This window comes from Vigna angularis, chromosome 7 (assembly GCF_016808095.1).
Source record: "Vigna angularis cultivar LongXiaoDou No.4 chromosome 7, ASM1680809v1, whole genome shotgun sequence".
NCBI classification, from domain to species: domain Eukaryota; kingdom Viridiplantae; phylum Streptophyta; class Magnoliopsida; order Fabales; family Fabaceae; genus Vigna; species Vigna angularis.
The window spans coordinates 8,555,902-8,576,630 of record NC_068976.1 but is presented as its reverse complement, the minus strand read 5'-3'; the positions used below and the strand labels follow the sequence as shown (position 1 = coordinate 8,576,630).

Sequence of the window (20,729 nt, the reverse complement as noted above, 5' to 3'; positions counted from 1 at the left end):
AAACTATGTCACATCTTATAAATAACTAAAAAACAATTATAATTTCATTATTATAAAGGTGTTCTCATCTCTTAGAACTTAGAATTTTGATATGTTTGCAATTACAATCAAAGTTGTCACCTCAAAAACGTTAGGACATGTATTGATACACGTCAACCGTTCTTGTATATTTCTCCAAATCGAAAACTTATCTATTATCAACCACCGCGAATATCTAGAAGCTCTGTATACCACACAGTTTTTTAAAGATAACGACGTTTTATTAGATTTATAGAAGTTATATTTTGATATTTATTGAATAAAATATATTTATTTAATATTTAAAAGTAATAATATTTTAATTCTATTTATTTTAATTTTTAATGTAAAATTTTAATATATATTATTATTATAATGTTATAGGAATGTAAAGTGGATATAATGTTTTTTTCAAGAATGTTACAATATTGTTTTTTTCTAAATTTATATATAATTCAAAAATTTATACATTATAAATTGTGACTAGTTTATTTAATACAAAATAATGTAGAGTTAATAAACTCATAGAAAAAGAAAAACATAAATACTAAATCTTAAATTAAAATTAAAGTTCAATCTCGATAATTTAATATTTTAGTGCAAATTTTTTATCCCATGCACACATATGTACTCTTGCACTAAAGTAAAAAAATATAGATGAATAAAAGTAAAAATAATTGATTTATTTGGTAATTTTGATTTTGAGTAAATGAAGATTTATAGTTGTGTTTTTTTCTAATGTAAACTTATTTTATTTGTCTTTCTTTTATATATATATATATAAAAGAATTAAATACATTCAATTTCTATTTCATTTTTCACATTCTCGTACGGCTTAATTATTCATTTGGTCCTAAGGTCGAAAAATTTTAAATTAATTTTTGCTTAATTTTTTTATTTCAATTGTGCCTTAAAATTTGTTAAAATGTTTTAATCAAATATTGTTTGTTAATATCGTTAAAATGGTTAACTTCTACATAATTAGACATGTTTATTTGACACCTGATGTAGACGTGACACACTATTATTTTTTTGAGATCCCCATACATAGAAAATACTTTGTGCTCTCTCATCCTCCCTCAAAAAAATTCTTCCAAAAACCCTTCTATAATGAAGTCTCAATTAATGCATAGGAGAGGAAAAAATGATGAAGAATGGGTTTGTAATGAATATATGTGTTCTCTATATTGAAGGATTAAGGTATACGTCATGGCATTAAATATGTCTTCTTTTCTCAGTGGGTATGAAGGTGAACTCAAATCAAATAATGGTGGTCGGAGAGGGTGATAATTGGGTTTCTTGTATTCTCCTAGTACAAAGAAAGCAACCCTTAGAAGGTATGGTGGATGAGTAATGTAAGGTAAAAATTGCACTAGTGCAAAAACAACGTATAACGTCACACGTTCAATGTCTAACCACTGAATATCCAACGTTAAAAATGACTGGTGTCATTTTTTAAATAAAAGCAATTATTAGACGTTGTTTAGAGTTGTAATTCGACGTCAATTTGTTATATTGAGTAAATTTTGCGAAAATGTTTGGCGCGAAGATGAAAATGTATTTACGTATCACGTCAAATTCCATAGAATTAGACGTAAAAAGGATATAAAACGTTGAATGCCCTAGCGTTAAACGTTAAAAGGTGAGTTAATTCAATAAAAATTTGAGTGGGAGATTGAAAATTCATTCACTTTATCTTAGCGTGCGGTACCCTCTTTGCTCAAACTTTTCTGGAACGAAGTTTGACGACCCTCACATGTAATCTTTCTTTCATTTGCAACAAATACATGTTAATTAACTATTTTAGGTATGATTTTTGTTTGTTTTGACCTATTACTTTCGTGTTTTTGTCCTTCATAGGCGCATTCTGCTTTCTCTCTCACTGATGACAATACTTTATTTCGACGAACCCACCTTTTGAAGGTTAGATTTCATTTTCGTTTTGAAGAACTTATTTATTGAACTTGTTTGTTGTTTTTTTTGTTGAACTTCTTTGTTGTTATTGTTTGGTTGAACCTGTTTGTTGTTTGTTATTGTTGTTTGTTATTGTTGTTTGTTGTTGATACTACACTACACGTTCATAGTTCATGCTTTATAAAATATAAAAAACTGAAATTTGTTGTTTTTCTGCTTTTTAGGTCTCGTAGAGTTGTAAAAAAGGATCACAATTAATTAAAAAAAACAAAAAAAATTTGATTAATGTTGAATATTGACAAAATTCGACATTAATTTGTTTTACTGTGAACGTCGAATTGTCCTATGTTCGACGTCAATTTAACATCTTCCGATATGACGTCGACCTCAAATTCAACGTGAAAGACAAAAAAACACCGACGTTATACGGTATTTTTGTACTAGTGATGAGAGGAGGATAAAGTGTTCTCTATATGTGGGGAGGAGCCTCTTGGCTTGGAGAATGGGAAGAAGATGATGAGTAGAGTAATGAATAATGACAGGATGAAGATGTTTAGATGGTTATGGTAGGTGGAACAAGAAATAGGATTGATTGAAGCATTTCAAGCAAAATTCTATGTCAGAAAATTCTATGTTTGCATCACTTGCTACTAAACCATGCCTAGTCATGCAATGTTTAATTATTTTAACAAGCAAAAAATGCCTACTAAACCATCCCTGTATTTGTCATTTAATCTCAATTTGAACCTAACTTAAACAATTTCATTCTTGTCTAAATTGAGACCAAATTTGGATTTTATATAAATGTAATCATTGTTATAATTATAAGATATTTTTATTAATATTTTTAACAAAACTAAAGTTATTTAAATTTATATTCTACGTTGAATTTTGTTTAAATTTTGTTTTAAATTTTTAAGTGTATTTATTTTAAATTGTTATCAATTTGTTCTAAAATTTAGCATTTTAATTTATAAAACTGTTATTTCTAAATCAACTTTCATATTTGTATAGAAAATATAGATATATAAACATTTAGAAACAAAATTTAAATAAAGTTTAATGTAAAATATAAATTTAAATAAACTTAATCTTATTAAAAATATTTAATAAAAATATCAATATCAATAGAAATATTATAATATTTATATAAAAGTTAAATTTGTTTGAATTTGGATAGGAGTGAAATTTCTCTATTTTAAAAAAATTGGTATTGAATGGAAAAAAAATAACAAATACAAGGACTAAATTGAGATTGTTTACATGATATTTGTCCCATTAGTAATATGTGTTACTGATATATCATACTATCTTTACCACATGACAACATCCTCATTTGACAAATGACATTTAAAAAAAATAAAAAAAAATCAACAACTAACATGTGGCACGTAATTTAGTTGAAGTTCTTAGTACTATATTAATTCAAATGACTAATTTACATCATATTTTCTAAAATGATGATATAATTGAGACCAATCAAAATATGATGACCTAATTAAAATTTTTGAACAAAAACAAGAACCAGTCAAGGTTTAAACCTTATTATAATTATAAAATTAAGTATAAATATCTTTTATAATTTTATTTTAAGTAGTTTTTATTTATTTTGTGACAAATTTTTATTATAAAAATTGTTAACTTTAAAAGAATATCAAATCATTAAAAATAGTTAAATTTAAATAAAGAATCACTTAAAAGGAAATACTGATAAAATAATTATTTTAATTTATATATATATATATATATATATATATATATATATATATAAAGTAAAATTAAAAAACAAATGTGAAAAAAAAGAAGAGAAATCCTTATTATATATTCATCACTTTCTTTTTTCTCTTCATTTTTAATGTAAAATACTTAAGATTAACAATTAAATATAATTTTTATTCTTAAATTATTTTAAAAAATTTATATTTCATGTTTGAATTAAATTTTTATCTATTTATAAAAGTTATATAAAAAATAATTCTACAATACATTGTAATTTAACATTTATATATATTTTTAAAATATATTTTACATTATTCTTATAAAAAAAATAGTATATTGTTTAATTTAAAAATAAAAAAAAACTTTTAATTATAATTTAGAGATGGAAAATATATTTAGTTTAATTTAATGTCTTTCAATTTTGAAATAAATATACTTTTAGTCTTAAATTTTGAAATAAAATTTAAATTTATTTTTATTCAAAATTTTGATATATTTTAATTTCAAACTTAACAAATACATGGATATAATTTTTTTAACTTAATTATATTAATATTTTTATATATATCAACTGTTTTTTTCAATTAACATTAAAACATAAATATATTAAAAATATAAACAATCCAAATATTAACATAAATATATTAAAAATATAAACAATTCAAATATTAACCTAAAATATATTTGACACAAAATAGCATAACTAAATTAAAAAAAAAATTCATTAATTTTTAAATTTAAGAACTAAAATACTAAACAAATATTTAAGTATTAGATCTTCTACCCACAATATTATATCTAAATTTATTGAATGTTTAAGAAAAATCTAGAGAGATGTGATGTGATCATACTTGAATAGAACAAAATCAGATTTGTGCCACGTCATAATTGATATCCACCATCAGTATCTATTTTCACCACATCCTCAGTATCCATCAATTGTTTGTTGTTTTTCAACTTCAATCATCGTACTCGAGTGTTTGAAAAATGGGCCACCAAAGATTCTACACTGGACCCCATTGACCCAGTCTCACAAACTAAGACTAATTACTTTATTATTAATTGTTAATCCTTGTTTAAGAGGCAAAAATTGTAATTTTAGAAACATTACTACTTAATCTGTCTTACAATATTCTTTAGGATTTCAAGACTACTAGGTTCTACAAATGGAAAACATGGTTTCCTATTTCACAAAAATATCCAACAGAATCAAATTTCACTCTTAAGTGGATACAAGAAAGAACATAAGAAGGAGACACCGAAATTATGTAATATTTAATAAAGATACATATCCCTAAATCACATGTTCATTTAATACTCACAAACTTTATATATATATATATATATATATATATATATATATATATATATATATATATATATATATATATATATATATATATATATATATATATATATATATATATATATATATATATATATATATATATATATATATATATATATATATATCTTTTATTTTTTTAATGTTAGTTTTATAACGAGTTTAACTTTCAAATTAAGAAAATTTCACCATGAAGGACTAATTTTTTATAAATTATAGGTTAAACCTCTTTGGAAGTCTTTATTTATGTGGGTTTTTTTCGGTTAGATCCCCGTCTTATCGGTTTCGCCAATTTAGTCTTTAAAAATGAAAAATTGACTTAATTGGGACCCTGCCGTTAGATTGGCTTAACGGGTTTAAGTTTTTTATGACATGGCACGTTCACGTGGTAAGTTTTTTATACGTGGCACATTCAAGCAGGTTACATGGAATGTATAACTAAAAAATAAAAAAATAAAGTTTCTGATAATTGAAACCCAGATTAGGGTTCATCATCTTCAACCTCCCTTCATCATCTTCAACCTTAGCGATTGATGCTTAGGGTTCATCACCAAATTAGGGTTTACTAAAATCAAATTGAGTTCGAGCACTAGTAAAATATCACATTTTTAACTCGCACATTATGCTTCGGATCAAGAAAAACTGAAGCGTATCAAAACGCGATGACAGTTTCATAATTTTTAGAACACTATATGTCTCGGTTGTCAAGCAACCAATGTCTAAAAGGAATACTGCCTCGGTTGGTAGGGTGAACCGAGGCATAAACCCCACAGATATTACACTAATCAGACCTTTTCACCTGGTACCTTTCTGGTGGCAAAGATACTGCCTCGGTTGGCAGGATGGACCGAGGCATATAAGCCTTTCTAACAAGCGAAAGAGGAAATTTTTCCCCAAATGCCTCATTCAAGCCAGGAAAACCTAGCACCTCTCCTCTTCTCCTTTTTCTCGACGATGTTGCTGGCAAAGAGATTATCTGCGAAGTCGAAGAGAACATTGTCGGGCTTGTTGTCGCAGTGGGCCACGCCCATGTGATGGCAGTGGGCCAAGCCTTCGAGAAGGCTCTTGATCAGAACAATCTCCTGGGTCTCAGAGATGGGGTCGTTAACGATGCGGGCGAAGAGCGTGTGGGGCTGGCAGAGGTCCATGATGATGGAGAGATAATTGTCGTCCTCGAAGACATCGAAGATTTGAAGGATGTTAGGGTGAGGAGAGAGAAGGATCATGAATTTTGGTTCATTCTGGAGACACTCACGGTCGGTGGAATCAGTGATAAGAGACTTGTCGGTGACCTTGCAGGTGTAGGGTTCGTTGGAGAGAGGGTGGAAACAGCGGAAGATGGTTCCGAAGCGTCCACGACCGATCTCCTCGTTTACCTAGTACTGCGTCTTCAGCACTTCGCACCGGTAGAACACATTCATGGAGTTGTTGGAAGAACTGTCATTAATTGAAGGAAGAAGACTAGAGATTCGTGAAGAAACGGAGGCACTTGGTTTCAACAGTAGATCCTTATGCAGGTCTGGTTGCATGTAAGTTTCATCCATATTCTCAACACTATGATAGAGATTGGCTAAGCAGTCAACAATTTGATTCTTATTGAGTTCCTTATGACAGTATCGATGGGCAAGCAGAGCAAGTTAAAGAAAAAGCTGAGCAACATGATACTGCGTCTTTAGCGCTTCGCACATTCTTCGTTTGACAAGCAACAACAATGTTCTTGGGGTGGATGGTGATGATTGGGGTTAAAAATATGGGTTGAAAATCTGGGTTGTTAGTGCAGGTTGGAGTTTGCTTGGAAAGAAATTGTGGTTGAGCGAGAACAAGCATTATTGTTATTCACGACTTCTAGAGCTTCTTGTGAATGTGTGGGCATACCACAATGCAACGAGAATGGTGTATGTGGACCCCGAGACTGGTGTAATGCAGGAACAACACAAGTTCAAGAGCCGCAAGGGTCAGATGTGGATCAAGGCACAAAGAGAACGAAAAGAGAAATCAAAAGAGCATAGAAAAACAGAACAGAACAGTAAAAATTAAAAACACTCTACTACCTTGGTTGTCTGTGAACCGAGGTAGAATCTAAACCCTTTTAACTCGGTTCAGAATCGAGGCAAAATGCCTATCCCTTTTTACCTCGCCTGTATATGCCTCGGTTGCGGAACCGCTGCCTATAAGCGAAAATAACTGTTGTCGTTTCCCTTGACTGCACTAGTGGAGATTAAAGACGCAACAAATCATGGATTCATAGAGTTCGAGATTGGAGTGAGTCCAATGTCTCCTAGGACCTCTCCTTCGAGATTGGGGGTTTTCTCATGTTTCTGTTTGCGCAAGAGAGATAAACTCGCAATGGGTTTCTGTTTCTGTGTTTTGTGATGTCTCTGGATTTGTAGGTTGATGAATTTGTGAAGAAGGAGACTTGAAGAGATGAAGGATGTGCTGGTTCTCGCAATTGCTCGAGAAGAAGAAACAAAGGCGCTGGAGCTCTCATGACGTGGTCTCGCGGTGGAGCAAGGAGTTTGTGATTCTGGATTTTGCGCGACTAGGGTTTAATGCGGTTCTGCGTTGATGCAGATGAAGTTGTGTCACAGCGCCGCTCGCAATTAAGAAAAAAAATGTATTAAGAGATTTGGACCCTTCAAATTTGCAGTTGTAGATTTGGGGAAAAAAGGACGGGTTACATACTTGAATTCCTACAACTACCTCAAACCATGCCCAACCTTGTTGGATTCATCTCCATGGAAATTTTGCAGCTTTTTCTTTACTAAAATGGTCATATTATTTTTGTGATTATTTTCTATGATAACCATTCTTCAATTGAATTATAAGTATTTGATTTCCAACTTTTTAATTTTCTTTGGACATTCTAATGCATGTATTTTTTATTATTATGTAAATTGATGGTTAATTTGCCAGATGCTCCAAACAAAGAAAAAGTTCTCAGAATCATTTTAGCGAAACAAGATTTGGCAACCTTGACTGCTTTCAATGCTCGCCAACCTTCAAGAAGAACAAACCCTAAATCCCTAATTCCTCATCTTTAGATTTAACACGTTTTAAAATTCACCACCAAACCCTAATTTTAAAATGTTTAATGTTATTAAATTACACATATAAAGCTTTGTGAATGCCACATATAAAAACTGACCACATCAATGTCCCAAGTCATAAAAAACTTAATCCCGTTAAGCCAATTTAACGGCAAGAGCCCAATTGAGTCAATTTTTTATTTTTAAGTACTAAATTGGCGAAACCAATAAGACGTAGATCTAACTAAAAAAAACTCACACAAATAGACTTCCGAATGGGTTTATCCTAAATTATATTATTTATCATGAAAAATATATAGATAAAATGATCACAAACTAAAAATTTTAAAATAAAATTATTGATTTATTTGATATCAAATCCCACCTTCTAATAATGAATCTAGTTGTTTTTTGAAAATATTTTTAAAATTATTATTTTTATAACTTAATTTACTGTTAAACCACATGATAATATGCTTTTGAGGAAATATTTTAATACTTTAAATTATAAAAAAATCTAATAAGATAGATTAATACTAAATTTTCTAAAACAAAACTTTTAAAAATTAAAGGTTTTTCTTACAATGCGAAAAGATTGACTAATTATAAATATTTTAATATGTTAAGGAATATTTTTTAGGAAAATGATACTTGAACAACCATTTTTGACAACATTTAGACACGCACACGTGTCTAAATTTGAGTGGTCTAGTTGGAAAAATTAAATGAAAATGGACCACTCAAATTTAGACACGTGTGCGCGTGTCTAAATGTTGTCAAAAATGGTTGTTCAAGTGTCATTTTCCTATTTTTTAGTATATAGAGTTCAAAGTAGTTTTTCTATAAATACAATGTAATTTGTCATGATTTGATGTCCCATATTTTTGTTTTTATTTTAATTTTTAATAAAGATTTTATATAATGACACCGATATCTTGAACTTATTTGAAACCACACAACAAAGTGAAACTTGTTAAATGGTGATAAAAGATAAGAACTTTGGAAAAAAAACTAATATGATGAATTACAATTACGAAGATAATAAAACAAACAACTTAAATTTAAAAATGTTTGAAAATAAAATTTACTTAAAAAAATTACATTTATCAAATAAATTATAACATTGGAAATAAAAATAATAACTTATAAACAAGAAGTTAGAGATTACAAGATATCTAGAGTAGTGTGAAAAATTTAAATGCAATTATGAATTTTAAAAGTAAGGTAAAAATGTAAGAGTAGCACTAGTAAATACAAGTAATTGAAAGCTATATGAAAAAAGAAAAAGAAATTGTATTACTTATAGAAAATGACCAAATTAGCTCATAAAGAAGTAAAAAATATAAACATGCAAATTTAAAGCATGTCATTGGATTGTTACTTCTAGCTCTCCTTGATCAATCCTTCAACTACAAAAGCATTGCCATTTCCAACCAATAATCAAGCATGGGCTGCCAGGTGGATCAAGTTGAATGTCAGTACATCCTCCTCTTCCAAAGTACTGCTTATTTTGGCACAAATGGGTTATAGAAAATTTTTCATCATATGTGAAACGTAACATGTTCTCTTTACGTTATTGCATTTTAGTTAAGGTCATTCTTTTAATGTTAGTGTTTCTTTGATTAGTCAAAGAGGCAAGAGTTGTAGGTGTTAACAATAAGGGTGGAAAGTTGGCATATCTTATTGATTGGGTCACAAGTAGGCTAGGGTTTTTGTGGTTGGTTTGAATGTGAGAGTAATATGTTCTTTGATTGGTAGGTATTTCTCTTCATAGAGTTTAATTAGGGACATTGAGTTAAGGCAATGTAATTGAAGATTGTGTAATCAGATCCCTACTAATATTCTGATTAAGGTCAACCACTAAACCTTTCTGGTGACTCCTTGGATACAATTAGCTAAAGTTCTAAATTGAGTATAATAATATTGACGGAACTGAAGTAAGTTTCCACAAATTTGATCGAGGGATTTCATAAGGTCATAAACTCTGATTTTAGAGCTCTAATGGACCTAACCCATGATTAAAAATCATTCAATCATGCCATCATCTACAAACACAAACCAAGTAATTAATTGAAACACAATTATGTTAATGATGATGAAGTACACAAATGATCATATAGAAGTTTCAAAGAATCTTTCTGAATTATAATAATAATAATTAGTATTTTAAACTAAATTAATTATATTTTTATAAGTTTATATATTAAAAATAAAATTTGCATGCATAGATTACTTATTATTTGCATGCATAAATCCAACCAATTAGATTCAAATTAATAATTATAATCAGAAGTAAAAGTACAAGAAAAAAGATCCAATTTTAACAAAAGCATTTCATAGTTAGACCAATCTGAATCAAGTAAAACTCAATTTATCTCATATTTCTCAACTTCAAGAAGAAAAAACAAGCGTCCTTGCATAAAAGGATATGCAATAGTAAGTCTATCTCACCATTAATTCATAGCCAAGCTAGGAACAAACCCCATTTTTACACCCAAAATATCCTAAGCTTTTCACATGAAATCCAGATATGAACAGCAGCTCAAGCACCAAGTTCAACCAGTTCTACAATAAACATGAAATGATGCAGCATTAATATAAACTAATGCAGAAGACCTAAAACTCTGAACCCTTCAAGTGAACTTCTCCAAAGTGTGTTTCTGCATGAACCAGTGTGGCTCAATGTGCTGTATTAGGAATGGTGCTGATACCACGGTGTGCTTGGACAGCACATGGACAGTGCACAGATGTCAGACTGAGACAACCACTCATGATGAGCGAGTGTCTTCCAGAACAGGTGTGGAGTGCAGGGGATGAGTCACACACAGCCTGCACAGCAGAAGGGGTGAGTGCTGTGCATTGGCTGATGTTCAAAGTCCTTAATCCATCCTCATCATTTCCCCCTTTCACAGATCCCCACATTCTGTTCTTCACTTTGCTTTGTGCCAAAGAATACATTGCTCTGTCTGTTATGTTTTGGCAGTAGTACAGTCCAAGGGACCTAAGATGAGGACATCTGTTTGCCAAGGCAATTACACTGTCATCTGAAATAACAACACGTGAGTCAATGTTGTACTATATTGCCAATCAAGAGGCCAAAACTGATACATATATACTAAATGAAGTGACTATTGGCCACTTCCTGAAGCTGCATCATGCTTAAGAAAGAAAGAATATGGTTATAAGAATGTAGATTTTGAAACTTTGAGTGAAATTACTGAAATAATATGAGTAGTGAAACCAACTGGCATCTACAGAAGACTTAAATTACTGAAATTTTGAGTGATACCTGTTATAAGGACACAACCACACAAGTCAAGTGTTCGAAGATCAGGGCAGCCATAAGCTAAACTCGTTACTCCAACATCACTGACATTTTCACACCATCCAAGGTTCAAAGACTGTAACTGATTGCAGTAACGTCCAATTGCCTGCATTCCATTTATTTATTAGAATATATCTCAGCCATCATAGTTGTTATATGGTTGTGACAATCAACAGGTCTTGAACCCACCTGTAGTGCAGTGTCGGATGCAGCTTTAACACATCCACATAGATTCAATACTTTAAGCTCTCTGCATAAACTGGCTAGGTAAGCCAGAGCACTGTCACTAAAGGCTGAACAACCACTAATGTTCAGTTTTGTAAGATGCCAACAACCTAGGGCTATGGCATACAATGAACGATCTGTGAGCTTGAAACTTTTGCTGAGGTCCAGGATTTGCAGGTCATGACAGAAATTTGCAATAGACGCAACAGCATTGTCCTCTAGTTGGGGTTTGTCTTGACGAAGGATTAAAGTTTGCAGTTTTGTAAATTTAGGAGTAAGAGATAGGACCAAGTTATTCATGTTCTTGCTACACCTGAAAAGAATTACATAATCAATTTTGAAACTGGTTTTGAACTCTACCCCCAAAAACATGCAAACATCAGTTTCCTTGTTTAAATATTCTAAAACCAAGTTGCCCTATTACCAGTAGCTTATAGTTGTTATTTAAACAAGTGCAGACATGTTTATCTGACCTAAAAGGTAAATGTTCAACACCATAGACACACTTCATCCTCTTGTCTTCCACACAAAGGAATTAATCCATATTGCTAAATGAAATGCAAAGCAATCATATGAAATTAAAATGGGCTGCAATCTCACCAAGTCTCTATGCTAGCAATCCATAAACACATCTTAAAGGTGAGCTAAAACTTACGGCAGAATCGAAATTGCAGCAAAACGAAATCAATTCATGATCATATAATAAACCAATGAAACCAAGAATAACAGTTTCAATTTGCAGCTAATAGCAGATACGTAGAAAAACATCATGTACATTCATAAACCAGAGAGTGAAAATATAATTTTTTGTGGTTTATAATGTTTGATATACATAGCATTTAGAAATCAGAAAACACAGAGAAGTTAAATTATAACTAAATCAAAAAATAAAAGCATTTGAAGGGAAGATAAGAAATAAAGATGTACCATGAGAGTGACAACCGGGTAAGGCCAAAGCAAATTGCCTCTCTCCACCCACGACAAACTTCAGAAGCTATGATCACCGTTTGATCATCAACAAGTGACAAAATTTGCATCAAAAGCTCCACTGGAATATCTTTCCAATCAGTGATCACCCCAGCTTTCAAGTTCACTCCTTTCCCACTATTTTCACCACCACCAACCATCATAAGCTTCCCAAAACTCAAGTTCAACACCCCAGTTCTCAAACCCTCCTTGCCAACCATTTCCATCAAAGCCAGATAAACTTTGCCCTTGCTTTTACAAACAAAGTAGCAGTGATGCCACACAAGAAACAAGGATAACACAACAAATTCTAGAACCTTGGAGTAGCCCTTGCTTCAGTGCAAACAAAATAATAACCACAAACCATAAATTTAGTTAACGGCCACAAGTTACTACCAGAGAAAGATAATAACAATCATAGCAACTAACAATCAACAGATGAGCTTTTGAATATTTTTTTTCCTTTTGTTTTTTACATGTACCATCTTTCAAAAGACCAAATGTGGATCCTCTCCTATAAAAATTCCATTCTTAATTCACCTCGTTATGAAAAACTAACCCTAACCCCAATATTATAACATTTTGTGAAGGAAATACATAATAAATAAATGATAAAAACTGTCTAATCTAATTGGAAAAATTCTGCATATTCCAGAAATACCCTTAACGTGCTTCTTAATGGCACGATTGGCACAAAGCATCAAACTTGATCATCACAGAAAGAGTATGAAACATTTTCTCCTTCAAACATTGAAAACCCCTTATGCACAAATTTGACATGCATGTTAAAAAGAACCCAAATACTTCAAATCGTAAGATAAAGGACCAAACTAACCATACAAAAAAAAAAACAAAAAGTTGATCAAAAGAAAAACTAAACCTTTTTAAAATATAAAGCAGCAACCACAGATGAAAAAAAAAAAAAAACCCCACAACCCAATCTAAATGAAAGTTTTCTATTCTACTTCTTTTAAAAAAAGCCATCAGAGGTTAAAAATGTGCAGGATCAAAAGTAAGAGTGGAAAACAACACAAGAGAGATAGTGAAACGACCATTACCAGCTCGTAGCTATATGCCAAAAAGCTTGGTTCTTTATGATGCTACTGATTAAAGGAACAAAGGGTCTGTTTCGCTTCTCTGAAAACTGCAATAGAAGTGAAGGAAAGGAGAAGAAATAAAGAAGAAACTGTGACAGAGAGAAGAAATGGTACGGCTCATGATAGCGACGCGTATGATGCCACGTGTAGCATGAAGTGACAAGGATGTGGACCCCACCTGAAGCTATAACAAAGATAAAAAAAGTGATAATCACTAATTGGCACCCAGAAAGAATTGGAAAAAATTGGAAAAAGGTTATTACTTAATGCATGAAAGGAAAAGAATCATGTTATCATGAAGTTAAGGAAAATCGAAATTAAGGAAAGAAATAATTGTGGTGGTTTTCGAGTGTGTAGAAGGTTGTTTTGGCTGAAACCGAAACCGCTAGAAAAAAGTTGAAGATAATAGGTTGGTGGGTGCAGTATGAGAATACTGTGATGCATGCAGATGGTTAGAGGATTAGTGGAATGATTATATTTATTTATTACATTAATAACTTGTTGAACAAAATTAATTATTCAGATCAAATCTTATTAAATTTTTATTTTGAAGAAAAGTGAATGTACTGAATTTGAAAAGTAAGAATGATACAAATAGAGCTTCATTTAATGGTGATAATATTGTTTATCTCACCATTAAGATGTTTCTATTATCTTGTTATAATAGAGGTATTACATACTTGAATTAGAATATGAATTTACTGTTGGATTTTTTAGGTACTTTATTTATGTAATTTTTAAAATTTAACAAAATTAATATATTTCAAAATATAATATAAAGAGAATATAAAATATGTTTAAGAGAATTTGAAGTAATTGAGTTGATAGTGAGTATAATTTGTTGTTAAAATGAATTATAATTGAAAGACGCAATTAAAAAGGGAGAAATTCATATTTTATTTTAAATTATTTTTTAATTTCTAGTTAATTTAGAAATATGATATTTTTGACAATTATATAACCATTTGATTATACATTCTTAAAGTAAGAGTACTATGATTATAAAAAAATAATTATAAAACAGAAAAATAAAATAAAATAACGAGTTTCGTTATATAAATTTACTAAATTGTTGGCATTGTGCATGATTTTCTCTCAATTTTTATTCTCATTTTATAAAATTTCTCTAATGTGTGAAGATTAATTTCATCTTTCAAAATTGGATATTTATATTTTCCTAACATTTTTTTTTCTTTCATTTGTGTATTTCTTCTAACTTTTTCTTCCTGCAATATTTATTACTTCCTGATAATGTTCAGTTTCTTTGTTTTTAAATGAAGAAGTTTCATTAATGTTTTAAGGATCAGTTAAAGACATTAAAGACATAAAAGTTGAAGCCACATCAAACATAAAAGAAAAAAAAAAGTAAAACATTATATTTTTATTTATTTAGTAATTTCAAATATTCATACTCTCCACATTTTTTTACAGAATTTAAAAATATATTTTAGTAACAAATTATATAATTGAAACATCAAAAAATCATATCACGAAGAATAACTTTAAATATTAATTTTACTTCTTATTAATTATTCAGGTATAAAAGAAGATAAATTTGGTTACAAAAGGAAAAAGTGAAAAACATTGTTAATATTTTATGCATTACAAGGAGATGAATCTTAAATAAATATATAACAGAAAAAAGGGTATATAAATTTTTATTTCCATATCAATGATTATATTTTATGGATATAAAAGCTATATTCACGAGTTTATTAATATATATATATATATATATATATATATATATATTATATAAATATTTAGAAAATCAATTATAATTTTATTAATATTTTAAACTACACAATAAAGGGATTTTTTTTCTTCATATACTAAAAGATGACATACACTAGTATGCTAGAAATGTTTATATATATATATATATATATATATATATATATATATATATATATATATATATATAGATATAGATATAGATATAGATATAGATATATAGATAGATAGATAATTGACTTTTCAATACTTATCTTATAAGAATAATTTATTTCCTTTAATTGATTACTAGGTTTTGAGGATTTCTAAAAGTGTCGAATAAAATTTAAAATGTTTTTAAAAAAATAGATATATAAAAATAAATAAATAATTAAAAGAGTATTAATATTGTAGTTATTCATTTAAGTGTTTTGAAAAGAAATAGGTTAATTAGAAAATGTTTGAAAAACACATAAATATTTTAGAATATTTTTAAGATATACAAAATTAAATAAATGAAACAATATCACAAATGAAAACACTATTGACAATTTCATGAAGTTCCTTGGCTTCTATTATGGTTGAATTATGTTAAAAAATCATTTTTTATTATCCTCTTTTTAACAAGATAATTATAAAGGTTTGCTTGCCTTTCATAAATGTTCTATTCCTTTTACTTATTTAGTTGTTTTAATCTTTTTTGAATTCCTATAATTTGGTACTTTCAGTCATTTGTTAATTAAATTTGTTTAAAACTTATTTTTAGAAAAGGTAAAGTTCTTAGTGTGGTACTGCTGATACTATTTTGGATTGGATTGTGAGCATGGTGATTAGATTAACTTCTAAAACAACAAATGGTGTCCTAAAAGTTTCATTTCTCTACTAGTTGATGTTCCTATGGAGAAAGTTTCAAGCTTTCTGCTAAACTTTCATAGGCCTGGAATGGCATTAATTGATCTTTATCTCATCTCTCATCCAATATTTCTGGTCTGGAAAATCTTAAGAATTTGATTCTTACTAAGCTTTTTGATACCTTAATTGGTCTTTAGATGATTTTGGTTTGTTGAGTCAGAAGGTTTCGGGGAATTTCTTTCTTAATTCTTATGATTAAGAGAGATTGATTTGGGTGAATTTCATCTCTCTTGGAAAAGCTGGTTTTTTATAAGCTTTTAAATAGTAAAAGATAAGGAGATTCAACTGTTTTTCTATATGTTTTATGTGTTGTTTATGTAAGAAAAAGAGAAAAGCTCACTAAAATAAAAAAAAATCGTATTTGGAGCATAAATTCATAGTTAACTCAAAATTCATACATAATACAATCTTATTTGTGAATTAGTTATAAGTAATTATTTTGTCTTATTCACTTAACTTTCTGTAATAAATTTAATTAATGAATTGTGTTTAATTGTTCTATTATTTCCTCATTTTTGTTATTTGGGTTTAATTTGACAATTAATTCTTATTTTAATTAATTTGAATTATCTGAACTTAATTATTTTCGTTATTATTTTTAGGACAATTTTACGATTATATTTTAGGACTCAAAGAGAGTTGTCACATCATTTGCCTCATCATTTATCCACCTCAAATTTGTTTATCCAATTTTTATTTTGTTTTAATGTATTTTGGGTAGACTTTCGAACATTGAGCCCAATGTTAGGGGATCGATTTGGCAGCTTAGGGTTTAGTGCCCAAGACTCTTTCTCATTCTACTAGACCATTCGTTCCATATTGTATTTTAGGTTTTTAGCTTTGGAACAGTAGAGGGGCTCTCCCATGAGGTTTTCATTTTCGTTCTTTTTACTTCTCGATTAATTGATATACTAAATCATTTTCGTTTTAATTCATTGCAATTCCATTCCATTTCGTTCTACTACTCTTGTTCTGTTTTGTATTTTATGTTAGCAAAATGATGAAGAAGTTTTGATGATGTCCAAATCAAGTCAAGAAGTATAAGTTTCAAGAAGATCATTTGAAGACTTGTATTATTATATAAAGCTTTTGTAATAATTGTAATTAAGTGGTTAGGACTTAGATTCTTAGTAGTTTTTTGGTTACATGTACTTTCATAGTTCAAATTTGATGTTTGGAGTCAAGAATGTATTGTATTAATCGATTAAGACCAGTAATAATCGATTAAATCGATAACAACTGAAAAACTTTAGCTGGCTTCGTAATAATCGATTAAAACTTACTTTAATCGATTAGCTAATCGATTAAAATGAGAATTAATCGATTAGCTAATCGATTAAAATGAGGATTAATCGATTAAAAGTGACCGTTGGAGTTTTATAGCCATTAAAACTAGTCGTTGCACTCGTTTTAATCGATTAACAAAGATATTAATCGATTAAAAGTGTTAAATGGCTGGAAACGAAGAACGGAGGAGTATTTGCTTGAGTCTATAAATAGGCTCTCATTTTCCATCAACAACAACTCTTCCCTTGTGCTCTAGATCTCTGAAATAATTGAGAATTGTGTGTACTCTTGCTCAGCTAAGGAAACTCTTGTCTGCAAAGCTGTTGAAGTGCTACTGCGGTGACAGAGGAATAACTGGTTCATCCTTGGTGCAACTAAGGAAGTGTTTGGAAGAGGTTCATCCTTTGTGAAGTATTCGGAGGAAGTGATTCATCCTTTGTGAAGACTCAAAGGAGGTGCAGGTTCATCTCTTGTGGTATCAGGAGAGGTGGTTTCTAAACTTTTACAAATTGTTTCTTTGTGATTGTAATTTGTAATCGTTTTGTGATTAGTGAAGTGTTTATCTTGGTTTGAGATAAGCGACTGGACGTAGGATTGGTAAGATCCGAACCAGGATAAAATCATCTGTGCAAATTTCTCTCAACCTTACTCTTGTTATTAATTTTTATTATATGCTTAGTAAGTAAAACTGAGAAGAAATTTAAAAAGGCACACTTTATTATTAAAACCAATTCACCCCCCTCTTGGTTTGTTATCCCACGCTAACCATTCTGCTGCAGACGCTCTGACATTTTACAATTTCATTTGCCTCTACATTTCGTTTTCCAGTTTCAAATTCGCATTCCATTTTGTCATTCTATTCAGTTTTGCAGTTATGTTTACGTTTTCCCATTCCGCTTTCAATTTCGTTCATTGCATTCCGTTTTTGGGTTAATTTCGTTTCTGGGTTCATTTGAAGTTTCATTTAGTGTTTTGTTGTAGTTCAGTTGGCGCTGCTGTTATGTTTTTTATTCATTTTTATTGTTTGGAGCTCATTTTCTTGGAAGGCTCAATCTGTTTGGTTGAACATTAGGGAGGATGCAATGTGTTCCTTGAGATTATTGAACCGTAATTGTGATTCTATTGTTCTGACCTTGCTCATATTCAATCTATTTTTGCACTTGCAATTAGGACACACTTAGTGGTCTAATAGGTGTTTAATCTTCGCTTAGTTGATTAATCTATATGGTGCATAATTAATCGATTAAATAGGTGCATTGCGTTTGCTTAATTCGCTTTTATGAAAATTGTTTAATACTTTGCTTAGTTAGATTATTTCGTGTTGGATTACGGGTGAGAAGAGTGGGTAATTATAGTTAATCTGGGATTGGAACACTACAATCGAGCTAATGTCAACTTGTTTTTAATCCGTGTTTAATCTATGTTAATTGTTCAGTTGATTTCCATTCACAAATCTATTCAAAAATCCTTCCCACTACTTTTTTTATCCTTTAGCTGAACCAAATTTGGTCCTTGAGAGACGACCTATAAGTCACTTCCTAATATACTACATTTGTAGTTGCACATTAATTTGATTCGGATACGACCTTTATCAATTACCTACAAACAAAAATCCATAAATAAATTGGCCATAGTAAATGTTATCTATGGATTGAGTTGTAGGTAGTTAAATACAAATATATTCATAAGTAATTGCATACAGATAAATCTATATAAATTTATATTTGTATGTAATTACCCACATATCAATACGTATGTAAAGTAATTGTTAGCACTGATGAAACAACTTGTTTCTTGGAATAATTATGCAAACATATTGATTAAAGTACACATACTACAACAAACATATCCAAGAAATACTCATTAAGCAAATAATGTCAACATACAACAATATTAATACATGAAAACTCTAAATTCAAACATTATAAAAGAAAAATGTCGAATGCTAATAAATAAAATTATAGTCGATAAGAACTTAAACATGGTAATAAATAATATTTGGAGTTCCCTAATACTAAAAATAATGATAAGAATAAGGCGAACTAGGGGTTGTTCATGTTGTTGTTGCACTTGATCATTGTCGTATGGCTAGTTTCGTTGTTCAGTATTTAGCGTCTAAAAAATATTTTGTGCAAATGTTACAGCCAGAGGTGGAAGATATGGGATGATCGCACCAATAAAATTCTATAAGGTGTCAAATCTAGTTTGAAATTAGGAATTCATTTGTCAAATTTGTTCCTCACTATTTGCTAGTCACGTTTGAAGTTGAATAAAGTCCTCTAGATTGACTTGCTAACTAGAAAATGCTTGTGTTTGTTGTAAGTAACCGTTAACACAATCATTATGAGAATCGACATGTCGAATCTCGTATATGTGTCCCTTGTACTTTTCACCTACCAGCTTTAACTAACATTTGTTTCTTAGTCTTTCCTCCTTAGAATGATTTAGAGGACTTCATTATGAGACATCAACAGATGTAATCTCATATATTGCTTAAGAAAATCTAGTTTGAAATTCTTCTTGTTGAAATAAGAATGTTTATGTTAAAATAGTAAATACACCAGGTGTAAAATGTAATAGAGTTGGTAAAAACTAACATGTGTCCACCTAGATATCTCATTGACAAAATCCCCTATTGCACGAAGAATATATGTTTGTTGAAAGATTTCATCAACATGGACTAAAAGACCAAGCTCATGTAACTAGAAACAAAGAAATTTATTAAGTAAACAATTGTTATTACATTTATAAATGAATTCAAAATATATACAGATGTCATACCAAACGAATAACATGGTCATGCACACTAGTATATCTGAAGCGGTAAAAACTCACTTACTTGCGCTTTTCAGATCCACAATTTTTCTTAACTGTATCACACTTTTCTCGATACACAAGCATGTTCCACTTCTCCAACAAATAGTTCCAAATAAAATCTCCCATCTAATTAGGCTTTTTACCTTCTTTTTAAGCTTCTTTAAACATCTCTAAGAGTCTATGAGATGCTTTGGAGTGAAACTTTTTAGAACTCTATCCTCCTCTTCAACCCTCCATGACACATTGCTTTGTGATTACAATGAATAAGTTAGCATTATTGAAATAGAATAACTACAATTCAAAATTACAAAAAAAAAAGTATAATAAAATCTAAGCATTGGTCAAGAACATTCCAATTGGAATTG

The 20,729-nt window shown here is 29.8% G+C and overlaps 1 protein-coding gene across 2 annotated transcripts; it reads right to left on the bottom strand.

Annotated features, from left to right (window-relative positions):
• Positions 1 to 10,373: 10,373 nt before the first annotated feature.
• On the bottom strand, positions 10,374 to 13,757 carry LOC108338715 (F-box protein SKP2B). 2 transcript variants are annotated; one of them, XM_017575769.2, is made up of 5 exons: positions 13,597 to 13,757; positions 12,500 to 12,871; positions 11,537 to 11,885; positions 11,312 to 11,453; positions 10,374 to 11,066 (listed from the first exon to the last, which is right to left on the bottom strand). In XM_017575769.2, the coding sequence occupies exons 2-5, from the start codon at positions 12,763 to 12,765 to the stop codon at positions 10,702 to 10,704; spliced, it is 1,122 nt and encodes a 373-aa protein (XP_017431258.1). In that variant the 5' UTR covers positions 12,766 to 12,871; positions 13,597 to 13,757; the 3' UTR covers positions 10,374 to 10,701. The 2 variants fall into 2 exon arrangements, with proteins under 2 accessions (XP_017431258.1, XP_052722628.1); XM_052866668.1 differs by having other exon boundaries at positions 12,500 to 12,790; positions 13,597 to 13,710.
• Between the last annotated feature and the right edge of the window lie 6,972 nt (positions 13,758 to 20,729).